Raw genomic sequence first — 16,896 nt, forward strand, 5'->3', positions numbered from 1 at the left:
AATTTTTCAATGAAAATGTTTTGCTTTTCGATAGCTGAATTGCAATTTTTGTACAAAATAGCAAACTTTGGGCAATTTTAAAGAATTTTTCAAATAAAATATTTAGCTGAATAGGGTTTTCGATAGCTGAATTGTATTTTTTGTAAAAAATAGCAAATTAAGGATTAGTTTTAACATTTTGTCAAAGAAAATGTTTTGCTGAATATGATTTTCCATAGCTGAATTTCAAATTTTGTACAAAACTCCAAACTATGGATTATTATGAACCATTTTGCAAATGAAAATATTTTGCGGAATAACATTTTCGCTTGCTGAATTGAATTTTTTTACAAAATACAAAAAAATGGATTATTTCTAGACATTTTTCACGAAAATGTTTTGCTGGATTATGTTTTCAATAGCTGAACTACAAGCTTTGTACAAAATATCAAACTTTGGATTATTTTTAAGCATTTTCTTAAAGAAAATGTTTTGCTGAATAAGGTTTTGGCATGCTGAATTGCAAGTTTTTCTTACAAAATACAAAAGAATGCCTGGTTTTTTTAAAATTTGAAAAAGGTTTGTAGTAGCTGAATTGCAATTTTTTTTACAAAATGACAAATATGGATTATTTTTCAAATAAAATGTTTTGCTGAATAAAGTTTTCGGTTGAAAATTTTGTGCAAAATAAGAACCTGTGAGTTATTTGGTCAAAGAAATGTTTTTGCTGAATAAGTTTTTCGATAGCTGAATTGCATATTTTTTACGAAATACCAAACTGTGGATTATTTTTTTTTTTGCATTTATTCATAGAAAATGTTATGCTGAATAAGGTTTTTGATAGCTGAATTAGTGATTTTAGTTTTTTAAAACCAAAGTCGGATGCCGTGGAATATTTATATTAACATCATTATTATAAACACACTTTAGTACCACCACAAATAAGTCCCTTCAGCTTTGGTGAGGGCATTTTCAATCGTGGCGAAGTTACCAGTGTTGTATGCATAGTGCCCAAGGGTGATTTACCCCTAAGCATACATTGGACATTAAACTCGGAACCCATACAGTCGGGAAAAAATGGATTTTTGGTAATGCAAATGAATTCTCGCACCAGTTATTTGAGCATTGATTCGCTGCAAGATGAACATCGTGGAATTTATCGTTGTGTGGCCGTTAATATGGCTGGGTTAGATGAATATGCTGCTGAATTACAAGTTAATGGTGTGTTCTACTTATATACATAATATAATAAGCAGATCTTTTAAATACTTGTACAATTCCTTACTAATACTACTGTTACATACTCTCAATAACATTACTCTTCATCTATTTCTAAAACGCTTTTAGGAAATTTCTTTAGCAACGTGGGTTTGTTAGCTTAAATAAAAAAATGTTGTTTGTTAAAATGTACTCAGAATATAACCTTTACAAAATTTCAAGGCTGAATTGCAGTTTTTGGCAGCTGAATTAAGAAAATATTGTTCAGAATTATTAAAAATCCCTTAAAGCTTTGAAATTTATAACAAATAACCCTATTCAGCTGGGGAAAATCATTGCTGAATTCATTTCTAACTTCCTGAAATGTATTAAAATTTTGAAAATTATTTCCTAATTTTAGTCCGACCACAAATAAGTCCCTTTGGTTTTGGTGAAGAACCCCTAAATCGTGGTGAGGTGGCCAGTGTTGTTTGTGTGGTGCCCAAGGGTGATCTGCCCATGGATATCTATTGGACATTAAATTCAGCCTTGATTGTGACGGGTGAAAACGGGTTTAATATTTTCAAAATGAACAAGAGGACCAGTTCGTTGAATATTGATTCACTGGAAGCCTATCATCGTGGAACTTATAAATGCATTGCCAACAATTCAGCGGGTTATGCTGAATATGTTACTGTATTGGATATTAATGGTTAATTGTTTGGAAATATTAATTACGTTAAATGTAGATTTTGAAATTAATTTTTTTATTTCATTATGATTTTGTTTTGGTTATTTCCTTTCCCCAATTCCCAAAATGTGGGGCAAATTGATTATAAAAATAATGGATTATGCTAAAGATAATTATGGTTTTTATCAGCTGAATTCAAAATTGTGGGTTCCATTCGAATTTAAATATTTTTAAATCTTGATAAAATAGTTTTTAGTTGTATTCAGCTAAGTTTAAAAGAGGAATTATTGTGCAAAATATTATAACATTGTTTGTGATGCAGGTAATTAGCTTAATTAAGTTTTTAATTAGCTGAATTAAAAATCGTGGGTGCCATTAGCATTGAAATATTTTATAAATCTCGAAAAAGTGGGCTCAAGTTGTATCCGCTAAGCTTTATTGTGGAAAATATGTTGTGTTCCTAGAAGTCCTAAACCGATTAATTTTTTATTAACCTTATTCAAAATTGTGGGTTCCATTCGAATTTAAAAAATTTATAAATCTTGAAAAAAGTGTTTTTTTTTCAGCTAAGATTTAAAAAAGTTTTATTTAGCAAAATATTTTAATTTTTTTAATAAAAAAAATAATCTTTAGCTGAATTGAGTATTTCATTGGCTGAATTCGAAATTGTGGGTTCCATTCGGATTTCAATATTTTACAAATCTCGAAAAAGTTGTTTTTAGTTGTATTCAGCTAAGTTTTAATTGCAGTCTTCTCACAATTTCCTTCAGCTGAAGTTCAAAAATATTGTTTTTTTTATATATGTTAATTGAACAATCCTTTGCTGAATACATTTTTACATAGCTGAATAGAAGTTTTTAGCTGAATTGCGGAATTCCTATAACTGAATTGCAAATGTTTTGTTATAAATACTTTGATGTATATATATTTCCTTTACTGAATTACAGTTTTGTTACAATTTTTCGCAATTTTCTTCAGCTGAATTGTAAAAATGTTGAAAAATTCTTTGCTGAATACCGTTTTACTTCCTATAGCTGTAGCTTCCTATAGCTGAATTGCAATTGTCTTATTATAAATCCATTGCTAAATATATTCTGCCTTAGCTGAATTGCAGTTTTATCAGTTGAGTTACCTTTTTCTTCAGCGGATTTGCACATATATTGAAAAGATCTTTGCTGAATACCGTTTTTCTTAGCTGAATAAGATTTTGTTCGCTAAATTACAAAATCCTATAGTTGAATTTCAAATGTCTTGTTAAAAATGATTTGCTGAATATATTCTACCTTAGCTGAATTACAGTTTTCTTAGGTGAATAAGAATTTCCTTCAGCTGAATGGCAAAAATTTTGAAAAATCTTTAACTGAATACAGTTTTACTTAGCAGAATAAGATTTTGTTAACTAAATTACAATTTCGTATAGCTGAATTGCAAGCGTCTTTTTGAAAATTCTTTGATGAATACATTTTACCCTTCATACAGCTTTCTTAGCTTAATTGAAATTTTCTTCAGCTGAATTGCAAAAATATTGCAAATTTCTTAGCTGAATACCATTTTACTTGGCTGAATAAGGATTTTAAGCTGAATCACAGGTTCCTATAACTGAATTGTAAACATTTTCTTATACATGTTCTGTGCTGAGCCTATTTTACTTACTTACCTTAGCTGAATAGAAGTTTTCTTAGCTGAATTAAAATTTTCGGCAGCTGAATTGGAAAATTATTGATTTTTTTATAAAAAGTATCCTTAAATTATTGGTATTCAGCAGTTTTACTTAGCTGAATAAACTTTTGTTAATTAAATTACAATTTCCTAAGCTGAATTGCAAACGTCTTTTTGACAATTCTTTGGTGAATACATTTTACCTTAACTGAATAAGAGCTTTCTTAGCTTAATTGGAATTTTCTTCAGCTGAATTGCAAAAATATTGCAAATTTCTTTGCTGAATACCCGTTTTAATTGGCTGAATAAGGCTTTTAAGCTGAATTACAGGTTCCTATAACTGAATTGTAAATGTTTTCTTATACATATTCTTTGCTGAGCCTATTTTACCTTAGCTGAATAGCAGTTTTCTTAGCTGAATTATAATTTTCTGCAGCTGAATTGCAAAATTTTTGATTTTCTTATCAATTTTATAAAAAATACTCCTTATTTATTGTTATTCAGCTAAATTATTGTTGGATTTTTTTTACAAAAGTGATCTTCTTTTAGTATTTTTATTCCAATTGCTATGAAAATAGTTCAAAGTAGTCAACAAAGCCAAAATTCAAATTCTTAGCTGAATCGTGGCTCGTCTATCCTAAATAGGTTTCTCTTTATTGAAAAATTTATAGTTAGCTGTATTCAGCTAAGTTTTTCATTTCCAACTTAAGTGTAAATTATGTGTAAATTATTGTTTATTTCCTGTCGCACATAGTCCCTCCCCAAATTAGCCCCTTTAGCTTTGGCGATGAACCCCTAAATCGTGGTGAAGTTGCCAGTGTAACATGTATGGTGCCCAAAGGGGATTTACCCTTGGAAATCTATTGGACCCTTAACTCCGCCTTAATTGTAAATGGTGAACATGGTTTTAATATTTTTAAAATGAATAAACGTACCAGTTCTTTGAATATTGATTCGCTGGAGGCTAATCATCGTGGAACATATAAATGTATTGCCAATAATTCGGCGGGTTATGCTGAATATGTTACGGTGCTTGAAGTTAATGGTTAATAAACTTATTTCACCTTAGAATTTAAGAGTTACAATTAAGTAGATAAATTATATGTTTGCTCTGTGTTTTTCCCCATCCCCCCTTGAAAAGTCCCTCCCCAAATCCAAGCCTTTAGTTTTGGTGATGAACCCGCCAATACTGGTGAAATTTCGGGGGCAATTTGCATGGTCCCCAAAGGGGATTTGCCTTTGGAAATACGCTGGACTTTGAATTCAGCTCCAGTAATAACTGGAGAACATGGTTTTACGTTGCTGCGCATGAATGCTCGCACAAGTTCTTTGAATATTGATTCCCTGGAAGCCCATCATAGGGGTACTTATAAATGTATTGCCACAAATAAGGCTGGCAGCAATGAATACTCTGCGGAATTAGAAGTTAATGGTTTGTGGTGAATTTGGTTTATGAAGAAAAATATTGTTGTAGATTTTATAATTTTTGTTTTATTTTTATTTGTTATAAATTTTAATGTTTTAAACCCCTTCCTCCTGACAGTGCCACCCCAAGTGTCCGCCTTCAGTTTTGGTGATGATGCTGCAGATGTGGGTGATATTGCTAGTGCCACATGTGTGGTGCCCAAAGGTGATTTACCTTTGGACATAACATGGACCCTGAATTCCATACCCATTGTTGATGGAGAAAATGATTTTAATATTTTACGTTTAAATAAACGTACAAGTTATTTGAATATTGAATCTTTGGCGCCAATGCATCGTGGTGTTTATAAGTGTATTGCCACAAATAAGGCGGGAACAAGTGAATCCGTAGCTGAATTACAAGTTAATGGTTGGTTTTGACAAATTTGTTGCCCTAAAATGGATTCTAAAATTAACCTCGGTTAATACTAACATGAGTTTTTTGAATTGTTGTTTTTTGTGATTGCTGTGCACATTTATCGTTAGCTGAATTGAAAAAAAAAAATATATTGCTGAATATAATAAAAAGTGATAATAGTTCATAGTAGGGCTTTGCCTTCAATTTTGGGTTAAATAAAACTTTGCTGAATTTGGTTTATTCTAGGGGTAAGCCAGGGATTGAAAGGAAAAACTCATAAATAATTCATATAATTAATTGAATTAAGAGCAGTGAGAATAAAAGTAGTAGCTGAATAGATTTGAAGTTATTTTTCAGCCTTACAAAAGTTGAAATTTTGGTTTCTTTGCTGAATTGCAAAGTAAGTAAATTTGTTAGCTGAATTGCTATGTTGCAGTTGTATTTGTGCAAATTAAATGTTCTTGCGTGGTTTTAGTAAGAAATTATCTCGAAAATGTTTGCTGAATTGAGATATAACGTTGAAATTTAGATTTTCTATAAAAGAAAACTTTGCTGAATTGCAAAGTAAGTGAAAATTGTTAGCTGAATTGGTGTGATAGGGTTGTATTTGTGTAAATTTGATGATTTTATGTGGTCTTAGTAGAAAATTACGTAAAAAAGGTTTGCTGAATTAGTAATAATGTAGCTGAATTATGAAATATGCCACTAGTAATCAAAGCCAATGGCATAACTTCAATGTTGAGTAAATAAAACTTTTGCTGAATTAGGTAAATTCACGATTTTTTGGACGGATTGATAAAGTTTTGTATTTTTAAATGAAAAGAGAATTTTTTGAAGCTGAATTGGCATTTTACGTTATTCTCTCGACGCAACGAAGCCTAAACGGGAAATTTTATATAAAAAATCCTTTGCTGAATTATGAAAAGTTTTGCTGAATTTGTTATATTGTAGCTAAATATGCTAATAACAATTAAAGCCAATGGCATAATGTGAATTTTCTGAAAATAAAACTTTTGCTGAATTAGGCATTTCACTGGATTTTTCGGATAGAGTCATACAAGTTGTGAATTTTAATATGAGCCATGTTCATGTGCTCTCAAATCCGCAAAGCCTTAAATGGAGGTTTTGTATGAAAAATACTTTGTTGAATTATGAAAATGTTTTGCTGAATTGGTATTTTTGTAGCTAAATAGTGATAATTGCTAATAAAAATCGAAGCTAATGGCATAACCTTAATTTTTGATAAATAAAACTCTTGCTGAATTAGGTATTTATCTGAAAAAAAACACGATTTTTTGGATGGAGTCATAAAATTTGTGAATTTTAAATTAAAGTTCCTTTCTCTGAACGCCACAAAACCTTAAATAAATATTTTTATGAAAAATCCTTTGCTGAATTATGAAAATGTTTTGCTGAATTTGCATTATAGTAGTATTGCAAATGCTAATAAAAATTAAAGGTGATGGCATAAGTTATATTTTTGATAAAGAAAACTTTTGCAGGATTGGGTGGATATTTCCTTGGAAAATTTTGACAGAGTCAAATTCGTGAATTTCATATGAAGGGTGATTTTTTTGTAGCTACGTATTTTCTTAACGTAAAATAACCTTAAATGGAGATTTTTATGTGAAAAATCCTTTGCTGAATTTTGAAAAGGATTGGTGAATTTGTTATATGGTAGCTGAATTTCGATATATGTATGTTAATAATAATAAAAACTAATGGAATAAACTTAATTTTGAATAAATGAATTGCTGAATTGCTTTTTTGAAGCTGAATAGGCTTTTAATATATTCTCTCAAGGCAACACAGTTTTCAATTTAGATTTTTATGGACATTCCTTTGCTGAATTATGAAAAGGTTTGCTGAATTGGTAATATTGCGGCTGAATTGTATTATATGCTAAAAATAATCAAAGCCGATGCCATAACTTCAATTGTGAGTAAATAAAACCTTTGCTGAATTAGGTATTTCAAAGGATCTTTTGGATGGAGTCATAACTGTTGTGAATTTCAGATAAAAGGTGTTAGTTTTGAAGCTGAGCAGGCCTTTAATTTATGTTTCAACGCCACAAAGCCTTATATTGTGATTTTATAGGAAAAATCCTTTGCTGAATTATGAAAATGTTTCGCTGAATTTGTAATGCTGTAGCTGAATTGTGATATTTATTAATAATAATCAAACTTTATGGCATAAGCTTAATTTGGGATATATAAAATTTTTGCTGAATTAGGCATTTCACTTAAACAATCTAATTTTTTGATATATTCGTTAAATCTATGAATTTTAGATAAAAATTTCTATTTTTGAAGCCTGAATAGGCTTATAACTTATTCTCTCAACGTTGAAAAGCCTTAAATTAATATTTTATATTAAAAATACCTTGCTGAATAATGAGGGAAAATACTATATTCTTAGCTGAATTGATTTTGAAATTGCTGAATATGCAAAATTTTGTCTTATTTATCTCCGAAGAAATAATTTTCATCTTTAAATGTTTACTTCTCTCTTAAGTTCCTCCCCAAATTCAAGCATTTTCATTTGGTGATGGCCCGGCCAATACTGGGGAAATGGCTGGTGCCTTCTGTATGGTCTCCAAAGGTGACTTACCACTAGAAATACGCTGGACCTTAAATTCAGCACCAGTCATCACCGGAGAACATGGTTTTACATTACAGCGGATGAATGCCCGTACAAGTTCTTTGAACATAGATTCGCTTGAGGCCCATCATAGGGGTAGTTATAAATGTATTGCCTCCAATAAGGCTGGTACTGAGGAATATACGGCGGTATTAGAAGTTAATGGTTTGTGGAAGAAGTTCTTAAAAAATAGATTTAAGTTTTCCTTTTTTAGTTTTCTATTTTCTTTATTTAAAATTTTAATTTAAATCCTTTTTTAAACCAGTACCTCCCCAAGTGTTACCCTTTAATTTTGCCGAAGATGCTGCTGATGTTGGTGAGGTGGCCAGCATTAATTGTGTAGTGCCCAAAGGCGACTTGCCCATAAAAATCCAATGGTTTTTAAATTCAAAACCAATTGTTGATGGTGAAAATGATTTTAGTGTTGTGCTGTTGAATCGACGCACCAGTTCTTTGAATATTGAATCTTTGACGGCCATACATCGCGGAACCTATAAGTGTTTGGCCACCAATAAGGCGGGTTCGAGTGAATTTTCCGCGGAATTAGAAGTTAATGGTTCGTTTTGCTTCTATTATGAAATGAAATAGCACTGTAAATATAATTTTTAATGGATTTGTTGATGTTTGTGCGTTTTTGGGAAACTGCTGCTCACATTTATAGTTTGCTGAATAACAACAAATTTAGCTGAATGATAAAACATGGGCAGTTTGAGTGGTATTTTGATGTGTTCTTTAAGAAAACATGAAAAAATTCTTTGCTGAATTGGATTTTAGTGGCGAAAACTTTTGCTGAATATAAAAAAATTTGCTGAATTGACAAAATTGTAAATGAATTGATTAAATATTGGTATCCACAGAGAGATATTGGTGCGTTTTTGAAAAGAACTAAAGAAAATCCTTTGCTTAATTGGATTTTAGTGGAGAATATTTTTGCTAAATATAAAATATGCTGATGATGATAGATAGTTAGCTAAATTGAATATGCTTTAGCTGAATTGATAAAAAGTGGAAGCCTAAGGATAGGCAATGATCTCTCCTTGAAGAAGGCATACGCAACTTTCTAACTGAAAAATATTTTCCCTTGGCATTTTCTGGAATAAACCTAATTTTCAAATTTCTTCCTCAAGTCCCCCCACAAATCCAACCATTTAGTTTTGGTGATGAACCCTTGAATATGGGAGAGGTCGCTGGGGTATTTTGCATGATTCCCAAGGGGGATTTGCCCTTGGAAATACTATGGACCCTTAATTCAGCACCCATAATAACTGGAGAACATAGTTTCACATTACAACGCATGAATGCTCGTACAAGTTCTTTGAACATAGATTCCCTGGAAGCCCATCACAGGGGTATTTATAAATGTATTGCCACAAATAAGGCGGGGACAACAGAATATGCCACCGAATTGATTGTTAATGGTTTGTGGGAACAAGACTAATATTTTGTAGAATTATCTATTAGAATTTTTTTAATTTGTTTATTATTTTTATTTTAAATTTCTTTGTTTTGAAAATCCTTCTCCATATAGTACCACCCCAAGTTTTACCCTTCATATTTGGTGAAGATGCTGCCGATGTGGGTGATATTGCCAGTGCCACATGTGTGGTACCAAAGGGTGATTTCCCCTTAGATATTCATTGGACGTTAAATAATATAACAATTGTGAATAACGAACAGGGTTTTAGCGTCGTTCGTCTAAATAAACGTACCAGTTCTTTAAATATTGAATCATTAACTGGCCATCATCGTGGTGTTTATAAATGTATTGCCTCAAATAAGGCGGGAACTAGTGAATATGCTGCTGAATTACAAGTTAATGGTTAGTTTAAGTTAAAAGGTTTTTAAAAAAATCAAGCTTTTAGTAATGCTGTGTTGCGCTGTGGTGGTAATGGTGTCTATGCATTTTATTACTTTGCTGAATATAGTTTAATGGAGCTGAATTGCTGTATACACCGGCTTAAAGTAAAATATATATAAAATTTATTATTTCTGTGCACATTTATAGTTTGCTGAATATCATTTTCATCAGCTGAATTGTGTTTCTTTTTGAGGTAAAATATTTAATTTTTGATATTTTTATGTTTTTTAATTTGCTGAATATAATTTTCCTCAGCTGAATTATCAGAAAACAGAGGAATTATAACAACATGGATCATATTTCATTGCTTTTCGCATTAAATTGGTTGCTGATTTGGGTTTAATGATGTCGAATGAACAAAATTAGCGTGTGTTACATCAAGTTTGACATGTTTTTATTTAAAGAAAACAAAAAATGTTTGCTGAATTTGGTTTAAATGTAACTGAATATCAAATAGTCGGCAAAACATGACAATTATATACATTTATTTTGGTTATATGGGGTAATAAGTCTGCTGAATAGGTTTTAATGCAGCTGAATGGACAACATTTTCAATTTTTCTATCATTATGGACTGTTTTTCATTTAAGCATACCGGAAAATGCTTGCTGAATAGGGTTTCATGCAGCTGAAGGAATAAGATTTGGGTATTTATAATGAAATTTAGCTGTTTGTGATTTAAACGCATCAAAAAAGCTTTGCTGAGTTTGGTTTAAAGGGCAAAAAACTTTCGGATTTATATTAAAATTTCAAATTAATAGGTTTTTATGTTTATCAACACTTCAATATTGCTGAATAAGTCTTTTCGTAGCTGAATCACTTTTTATTTCTAGTTTATACTGAAATTTAGACGTTTTTCATTAAATCACAACAAAAAACGTTTGCTGAATAAGTCTTTTAGTAGCTGAATTAGCACGAATTGCAGATTTTGGATGAAAGTGAAAGATTTTTAATCGAATTTTAACAAAAAATATTTGCTGAATAACTCTTTTCGTAGCTGAATCCCTTTTTATACCTTGTTTGTATTGAAATTAAGCGATTTTTCATGGAATCATAACAAAAAAGTTTGCTGAATAAGTCTTTTACTAGGTGAATTAGATTTTCAGTGACTGAATTAGTAGGAATTGCAGATTTCTGATGAAATTGAGAGATTTTTCAATAAATGTAAACGAAAATGTTTGCTGAATAGGATCAAGGGTTGTTGAATAAGTTTTTAGTAGCAGTATTAGTTCTTATTCTAAGATTCTATTGAAATGCATATTCAACAAGGGAAATATACATATGTATTTTCTTGAATTAATAACAGTTTTTTATAATTGTTCACATTTAAATGTTGCTGAATATGGGTTTTAGTAGCTGAATTAGTTCGTATTCCAAGTTTCTATTGAAATTGAGTGATTTTGCATAAAATCTCAACAAACATTTTTTGCTGAATAGGATCTAAGGTTGCTGAATAAGTTTTTCAGCAGCTGAATTAGATTTTTAGTAGTCGAATCAGATTTTTAGTAGCTGAATTATATATTTTTTTTAAATTGAGAGCTGAATCATTTTTTCACATCTTTTTTCTATTGAAATTGAGAGATTTTTCATTAAATCACAATAAAACATGTTTGCTGAATAAAATATAAGGGTTGCTGAATAAGTTTTTTAGCAGCTCAATTAGACATTTAGCACCTAAACTATATTTTTAGTATGAAAATTATATATTTTTTCATTCTTCTATTGAAATTGAGAGATGTTTGCTGAATATGATCTTAAGTTTGTTGAATAAGTATTTTAGTAGCTGAATTGGTTCTTATTCCATGATTCTTTTGAAATTGAAACCGTTATCAGTAAATTACAACAAAAAATATTTGCTGAATAGATTCTAAGTGTTGCTGAATACGTTTTTTAGTAGCTGAATTAGACTTTTAGTAGCTGAATTATCTCTTTCCATTTTGCTCTTGAAATTGAGGGATTTTTCATTAAATCACAACACAAATAGGATCTAAGGTTTGTTGAGTATGTATTTTAGTAGCTGAATTTAACGAATCTTTGCTGAATATGATTAAAGTGTTGCTGAATAAGTTTTTTAGTAGCTGAATTAGATTTCCAGTAGGTGAATTATATATTTTTCCATTTTTCTATTGAAATTGACAGATTTTCCATCAAATCACAATAAAAAAGTTTGCTGAATAGGATCTAAGGGCTGCTGAATAAGTCTTTTAGTAGCTGAATTAGTTCAAATTGTCTATTTCAACTGAAATTGAGAGGGTTTTCATTAAATTACGACAAAAAAGTTTGCTGAAAAGAATCTTAGGGTTGCTGAATAAGACTTTTAAAAGCTGAATTTGCTCTTAATCGAGGTATCCAGGTATAAAAGTAGATATTTTTCATTAAATCACAACAAAACATCTTTGCTGAATAGGATTTGATTTGGATTAGGATTTCTATTGCAATTGAGAGTTTTTAATTAAATCACAATAAAAAATGTTTACAGAAATTATATACCTTTTTCAGCTAGAAACCTTGCTGAATTGTGTGTTTTCCATATTCAATTTCATTGTGTGCTTATGTTTATTCAATTTTGCAACAGTCCCCCCACAAGTTATGCCCTTTGTCTTTGGTGATGAACCCTCGAATTATGGCGATAGTACAGCTGTACAGTGTATGGTTTTCAAAGGTGATTTACCGCTACAGCTACATTGGACCCTCAACGGTCAACCCATTACAAATGAACATTCCGGTATTCGAATTATCAAAATGTCACCCAAATTGAGTTCCCTAAGTATAGATGCTATAAATGGAAATCATCGTGGTCTATTTAAATGTATTGCATCAAATGCAGCGGGTACATCAGAACAATCTGCTGAATTGATGGTTAATGGTCAGCTGAATGAAAGAAAAACAAAATAATTTGGTTTTGTTAAGAAAAAAAAATATATTTTTACGATTTTTTTTAATTTCCAATCCAATATTCCCTAATTTCCCCCAAAAATGTCTTGCTGAACTGCTAAAAAAGTAGCTGAATAAGCATGTTTTTGATAATATTGTTAAATTTAGCGATTTCACAGAATTATAGTACAAATTTTGGTTGCTGAATTAAATAAAAAGTAGCTGAATATGATTTCTAATGAAGATATAGATAATTTGGATGATTTTCTAGACAAAGAACACAGAAACAGGTTGCTGAATCATATAAGACACAGCTGAATATGACTAAATTCGTCGTTTTATGGAAAATGTGACGGTTTTCTTGGATTCCGCTTAAAAAATAGTTGTTGAATTGTATAAACCATAGCGGAATATGGAGGATATTCGTTAGTTAAGTGAAATTTAAAGTGACTAAAGAATTGCTAAAGCAAAAAATATTTGCTGAATTATATAAAACCCATTTTTTTAAGCTTATCCTTCGGGTAAACTTTAATTTTTGTGGATTTTTTGTTTACACTCAAAAAACCTTTGCTGAATGACACAAATCGTAGCTGAATAAAAGTTATTTTCAATAATTTGAAGAATTTATTGGAATTAAACATAAAACCCTTGCTGAATTAAGTAAAACGTAGCTGAATATGAAAATTGTATGATAAAATCTATAACACAAACCCTTATCTTTAGTTCCACCCCAAGTAAAGCCCTTCTCATTCGGAGATGAGGCCTCCAATTCTGGTGATTCGGTCGGTATCCAATGTTCAGTGTCCAAAGGCGACTTACCCATTGACATCAAATGGTCGCTGAATAATCAAACTTTGGCAAGTGGAAATTATGAAATTATTATTGGTCGGATGTCAGCCAAATCGAGTACATTAAATATTGATTATATAACAGCTGATCATAGGGGTATTTATACGTGTACGGCGCGAAATGCGGCTGGTGAAAGTTCATATCAGGCTGAGCTGAAAGTTAATGGTTAATAAGAAACTTCTATAACAATTTTAAGATAACTTGTTTTTTGTTTTTATTCTTATTTTCAATACACTCCCTATACCTCCTTCCACATCAGTCCTTCCAACAATCCACCCATTTAGCTTTGACGAGGAAGCCAATGAGGGCGATAGTGTACAATTGACCTGTCACGTGGCCAAGGGTGATTTGCCTTTGAAAATACGTTGGTTGCACAACAATTTACCATTATTCTCACATCTTGGTGTTTTGACAAGTAAAATTGGTGATCGCATTAGTTTGTTGACCATTGAATCGGTTAAGGCTGCAAATATGGGAAATTATACTTGTGTGGCCAATAATAAGGCTGGAGAGCTCCTATGCCACGGAGTTGTTTGTTAATGGTAGCGAAACATTTTTCAATATATTTTTAGTTTGTTTCGATTTTTATTTTATTTTAAATTAATTTTTAGTTGTTTTCCCATCCCTGATCTTCAAAATCATATGAAAATTACACTAAAACACAAAAAATGGAATCAAAAAAAATCCTTGCTGAATTGTCTTTATGATAGCTAAGTTAAGTGCAAAAATCAAGTCAGCCATATATAATTTTTGTAGAAACGCAATTCCGCTAAAAATTAACACAATTCAGCTAAGTTTTAATCCATATATAAGAAAATGTGATTGTTTGTTTAATTAAATTAATATTTCTCTAATTCAGCTACAATAAATGTTATTCAGCAATATTCTTTTAGTAATATTTCAAATATTTTTTTTTTTTTTAAATTTTAATGAAGTTGTCAAAAAAGGTTTGCTGAATAGCATTTCTAGTAGCTGAATTGTGAAATTTGTACTCAGCTTTAATAGAACACTATAATAGCTAACATAATGAGGAAAACTTAGCTGAATTGCGTTAACACTTAGCTGAATAGAGTTTATGATAGCTGAATAGCTAAGTTAAGTGGAAAAATCGATTCAGCAAAATATGATTATTTGTAAAATCATAATTCTGCTACAAATTAACACAATTCAGCTAGTTTTTTAGTACTTTTATAAAATGATGTAATGTTTTATTAAGCTAAATTATTGTTTCTATAATTCAGATATATATATATATATATATAATTGTTCCACAAACATCCCAGATGGGACAAGGGAGACTTCTCTCATATCAATGAGTGCACGCCGATTCATATTGGCTCAATGATATGGGACCTACTTTTTATTGCCGAGTCCGAACGGCGTGTCTTACGACACCACTTGTAGAGAAGTTTTTCATGGCTTATATACTCAGGAAATGTCGCCAAGCATTACTGAGGGGGAATTTTGCCACCGTTGAAAATTTGATGTTGCTTGGCCTGGGATTCGAACCGCAGACCTTCTGAGTGCAAGGCGGACGTGCTAACCATTGCACCACGGTACTTAAAATAATATTCAGCAACATTTTTTAGCAATATTTCTTGACATTTGGCTTTAAATTTTATTAAAATCGACATAAAATGTTTACTGAATAGCATTTCAAGTGACTGAATTGGGAAATTAGTACTCAATTTTAATAAAACACTATATTAGCTAGCATAATGAGAAAAAAAGTTAGCTGAATTGCGTTAACACTTAGCTGAATTGTCAACAAAATGTTACTACCACCTCAAAATTAATCCAAATGTGTGTTTTATTCTGAATAACGATTATTCAGCTACTATGCATACTATTCAGCAACATTGTTTGCAATATTTCATAATAATTTCAATTAAATTTTATTGAAATCGTCATAAAATATTTGCTGAATAGCATTTGTAAAATTTTTACTGAATAACGAGGAAAATCTTTAGCTGAATTGAGTTAAAACTTAGCTGAATTGAGAAAAATTTTACCATGAGCTCGCGATTATTCCAATTGTGGATTTTGTGTATAAAATTGTTTGCTGAATTATGTTTATATCACCTGAATTGCCAAAAATATATCATATTTTTAAGGTCAATCATATAAAACGTTTGCTGAATTGCAATTACCATAGCTGAATTGTAATAAATTTTAGCTGGATTGCTAAAATAGGTTACAATCACTTCGAAATTATTCCATTGATGAGTTTTATGGACAAAATTGTTTGCGGAATTGTATACCAGCTGAATTGCAAAAATAACCATTTGAAGCTATTCCGTAATTCCCCTTTTTGTATGGAATCACATAAAACTTTTGCTGAATTGTAATTATCATAGCTGAATTGTTCTAAATTTTAGCTGAATTGGTAAAAAAAGGTTGCAATCACATCGATATTATTCTATTGATGAGTTTTATGAACCAAATTGTTTGCTGAATTGTGGTTATGTGAGCTGAATTGCAAAATTAAGCATTTCAAGCTGTTCCATAATTCACCTTTCACTAATAAGATGCATAAAATCTTTGCTGAATTACATATATCATAGCTGAATAACCCATATTAACTAATATTTTACATCCTCTCCCCTTAGTATTACCCCAAATTATACCCTTTTCCTATGAAGATATTATCAATACTGGGGATTCGGTGGATTTACTTTGTCAAATACAAAAAGGTGATCGTCCGTTGAAAATTCATTGGAGTTTTGAGCGTCCCGCCGATGTTTGGCGTTATGGCTCACAACAGCCAATAATGCACACGAATCGCATTAGTAGTAAATCGAGTATTCTTTCAATACCGAATGCTACACCGGCTCACACCGGGACATATACCTGTACGGCCAGTAATGCCGCAGGGTATACATCGTACAGTACAAATCTAACAGTTAATGGTATTTGAGAAGTTTTTATTTTTTATTATTTCTTTTTAGTTTTTAAGTTTAAACACATATTTATAATTCTGTTATATTCTAGGTTAAGATAACTAACTAATAAAAAACTACAGAGTGCCGCCTGCCTCTTAAAGCTCTTCTCTACTCTTCTGTGCTTTCTCTTCGACTATCATCTTTACTCTGTTTCATTTCATTGTGTTGTCCAAATTTCATAAGCCAAAAAGTGATTAACTTGTGGCCGTTTTAAACGGGGTTCAAAGCTGAATTGCCAATTCCACATTATAATTGCTTTGTTAATTGCAGAAATCATAACCAGTCATCATTTTTTTTTTTGAGATTTGGCTTGCTGATTTGTAATTCAGCTAGCTGAATTAGGATTTTTACACAAAATTAAAGAAAGCTTCGCGTGAAGGTGAATT

General features: G+C 30.9%; 1 protein-coding gene across 36 annotated transcripts in view; it reads left to right on the plus strand.

Annotated features, from left to right (window-relative positions):
- The window catches only part of Dscam1 (Down syndrome cell adhesion molecule 1), a 255,910-nt gene that overhangs the window by 165,584 nt on the left and 73,430 nt on the right, over positions 1 to 16,896 (plus strand). For 3 of the 36 annotated variants that reach the window (XM_073956058.1, XM_073956052.1, XM_073956032.1), the window contains exon 10: positions 9,517 to 9,807. The exons of 29 other annotated variants lie outside the window; for them this stretch is intronic. In XM_073956058.1, the coding sequence (XP_073812159.1) occupies positions 9,517 to 9,807 (291 nt within the window). Of the gene's footprint in view, positions 1 to 5,069; positions 5,361 to 8,253; positions 8,545 to 9,516; positions 9,808 to 16,177; positions 16,478 to 16,896 lie in introns of all 36 variants that reach the window. 4 more of the 36 variants (XM_073956059.1, XM_073956041.1, XM_073956038.1 and 1 more) reach the window with 3 other exon arrangements.

This window comes from Musca autumnalis, unplaced genomic scaffold (assembly GCF_047663935.1).
Source record: "Musca autumnalis isolate F117 unplaced genomic scaffold, ASM4766393v1 scaffold_5, whole genome shotgun sequence".
NCBI lineage: Eukaryota > Metazoa > Arthropoda > Insecta > Diptera > Muscidae > Musca > Musca autumnalis.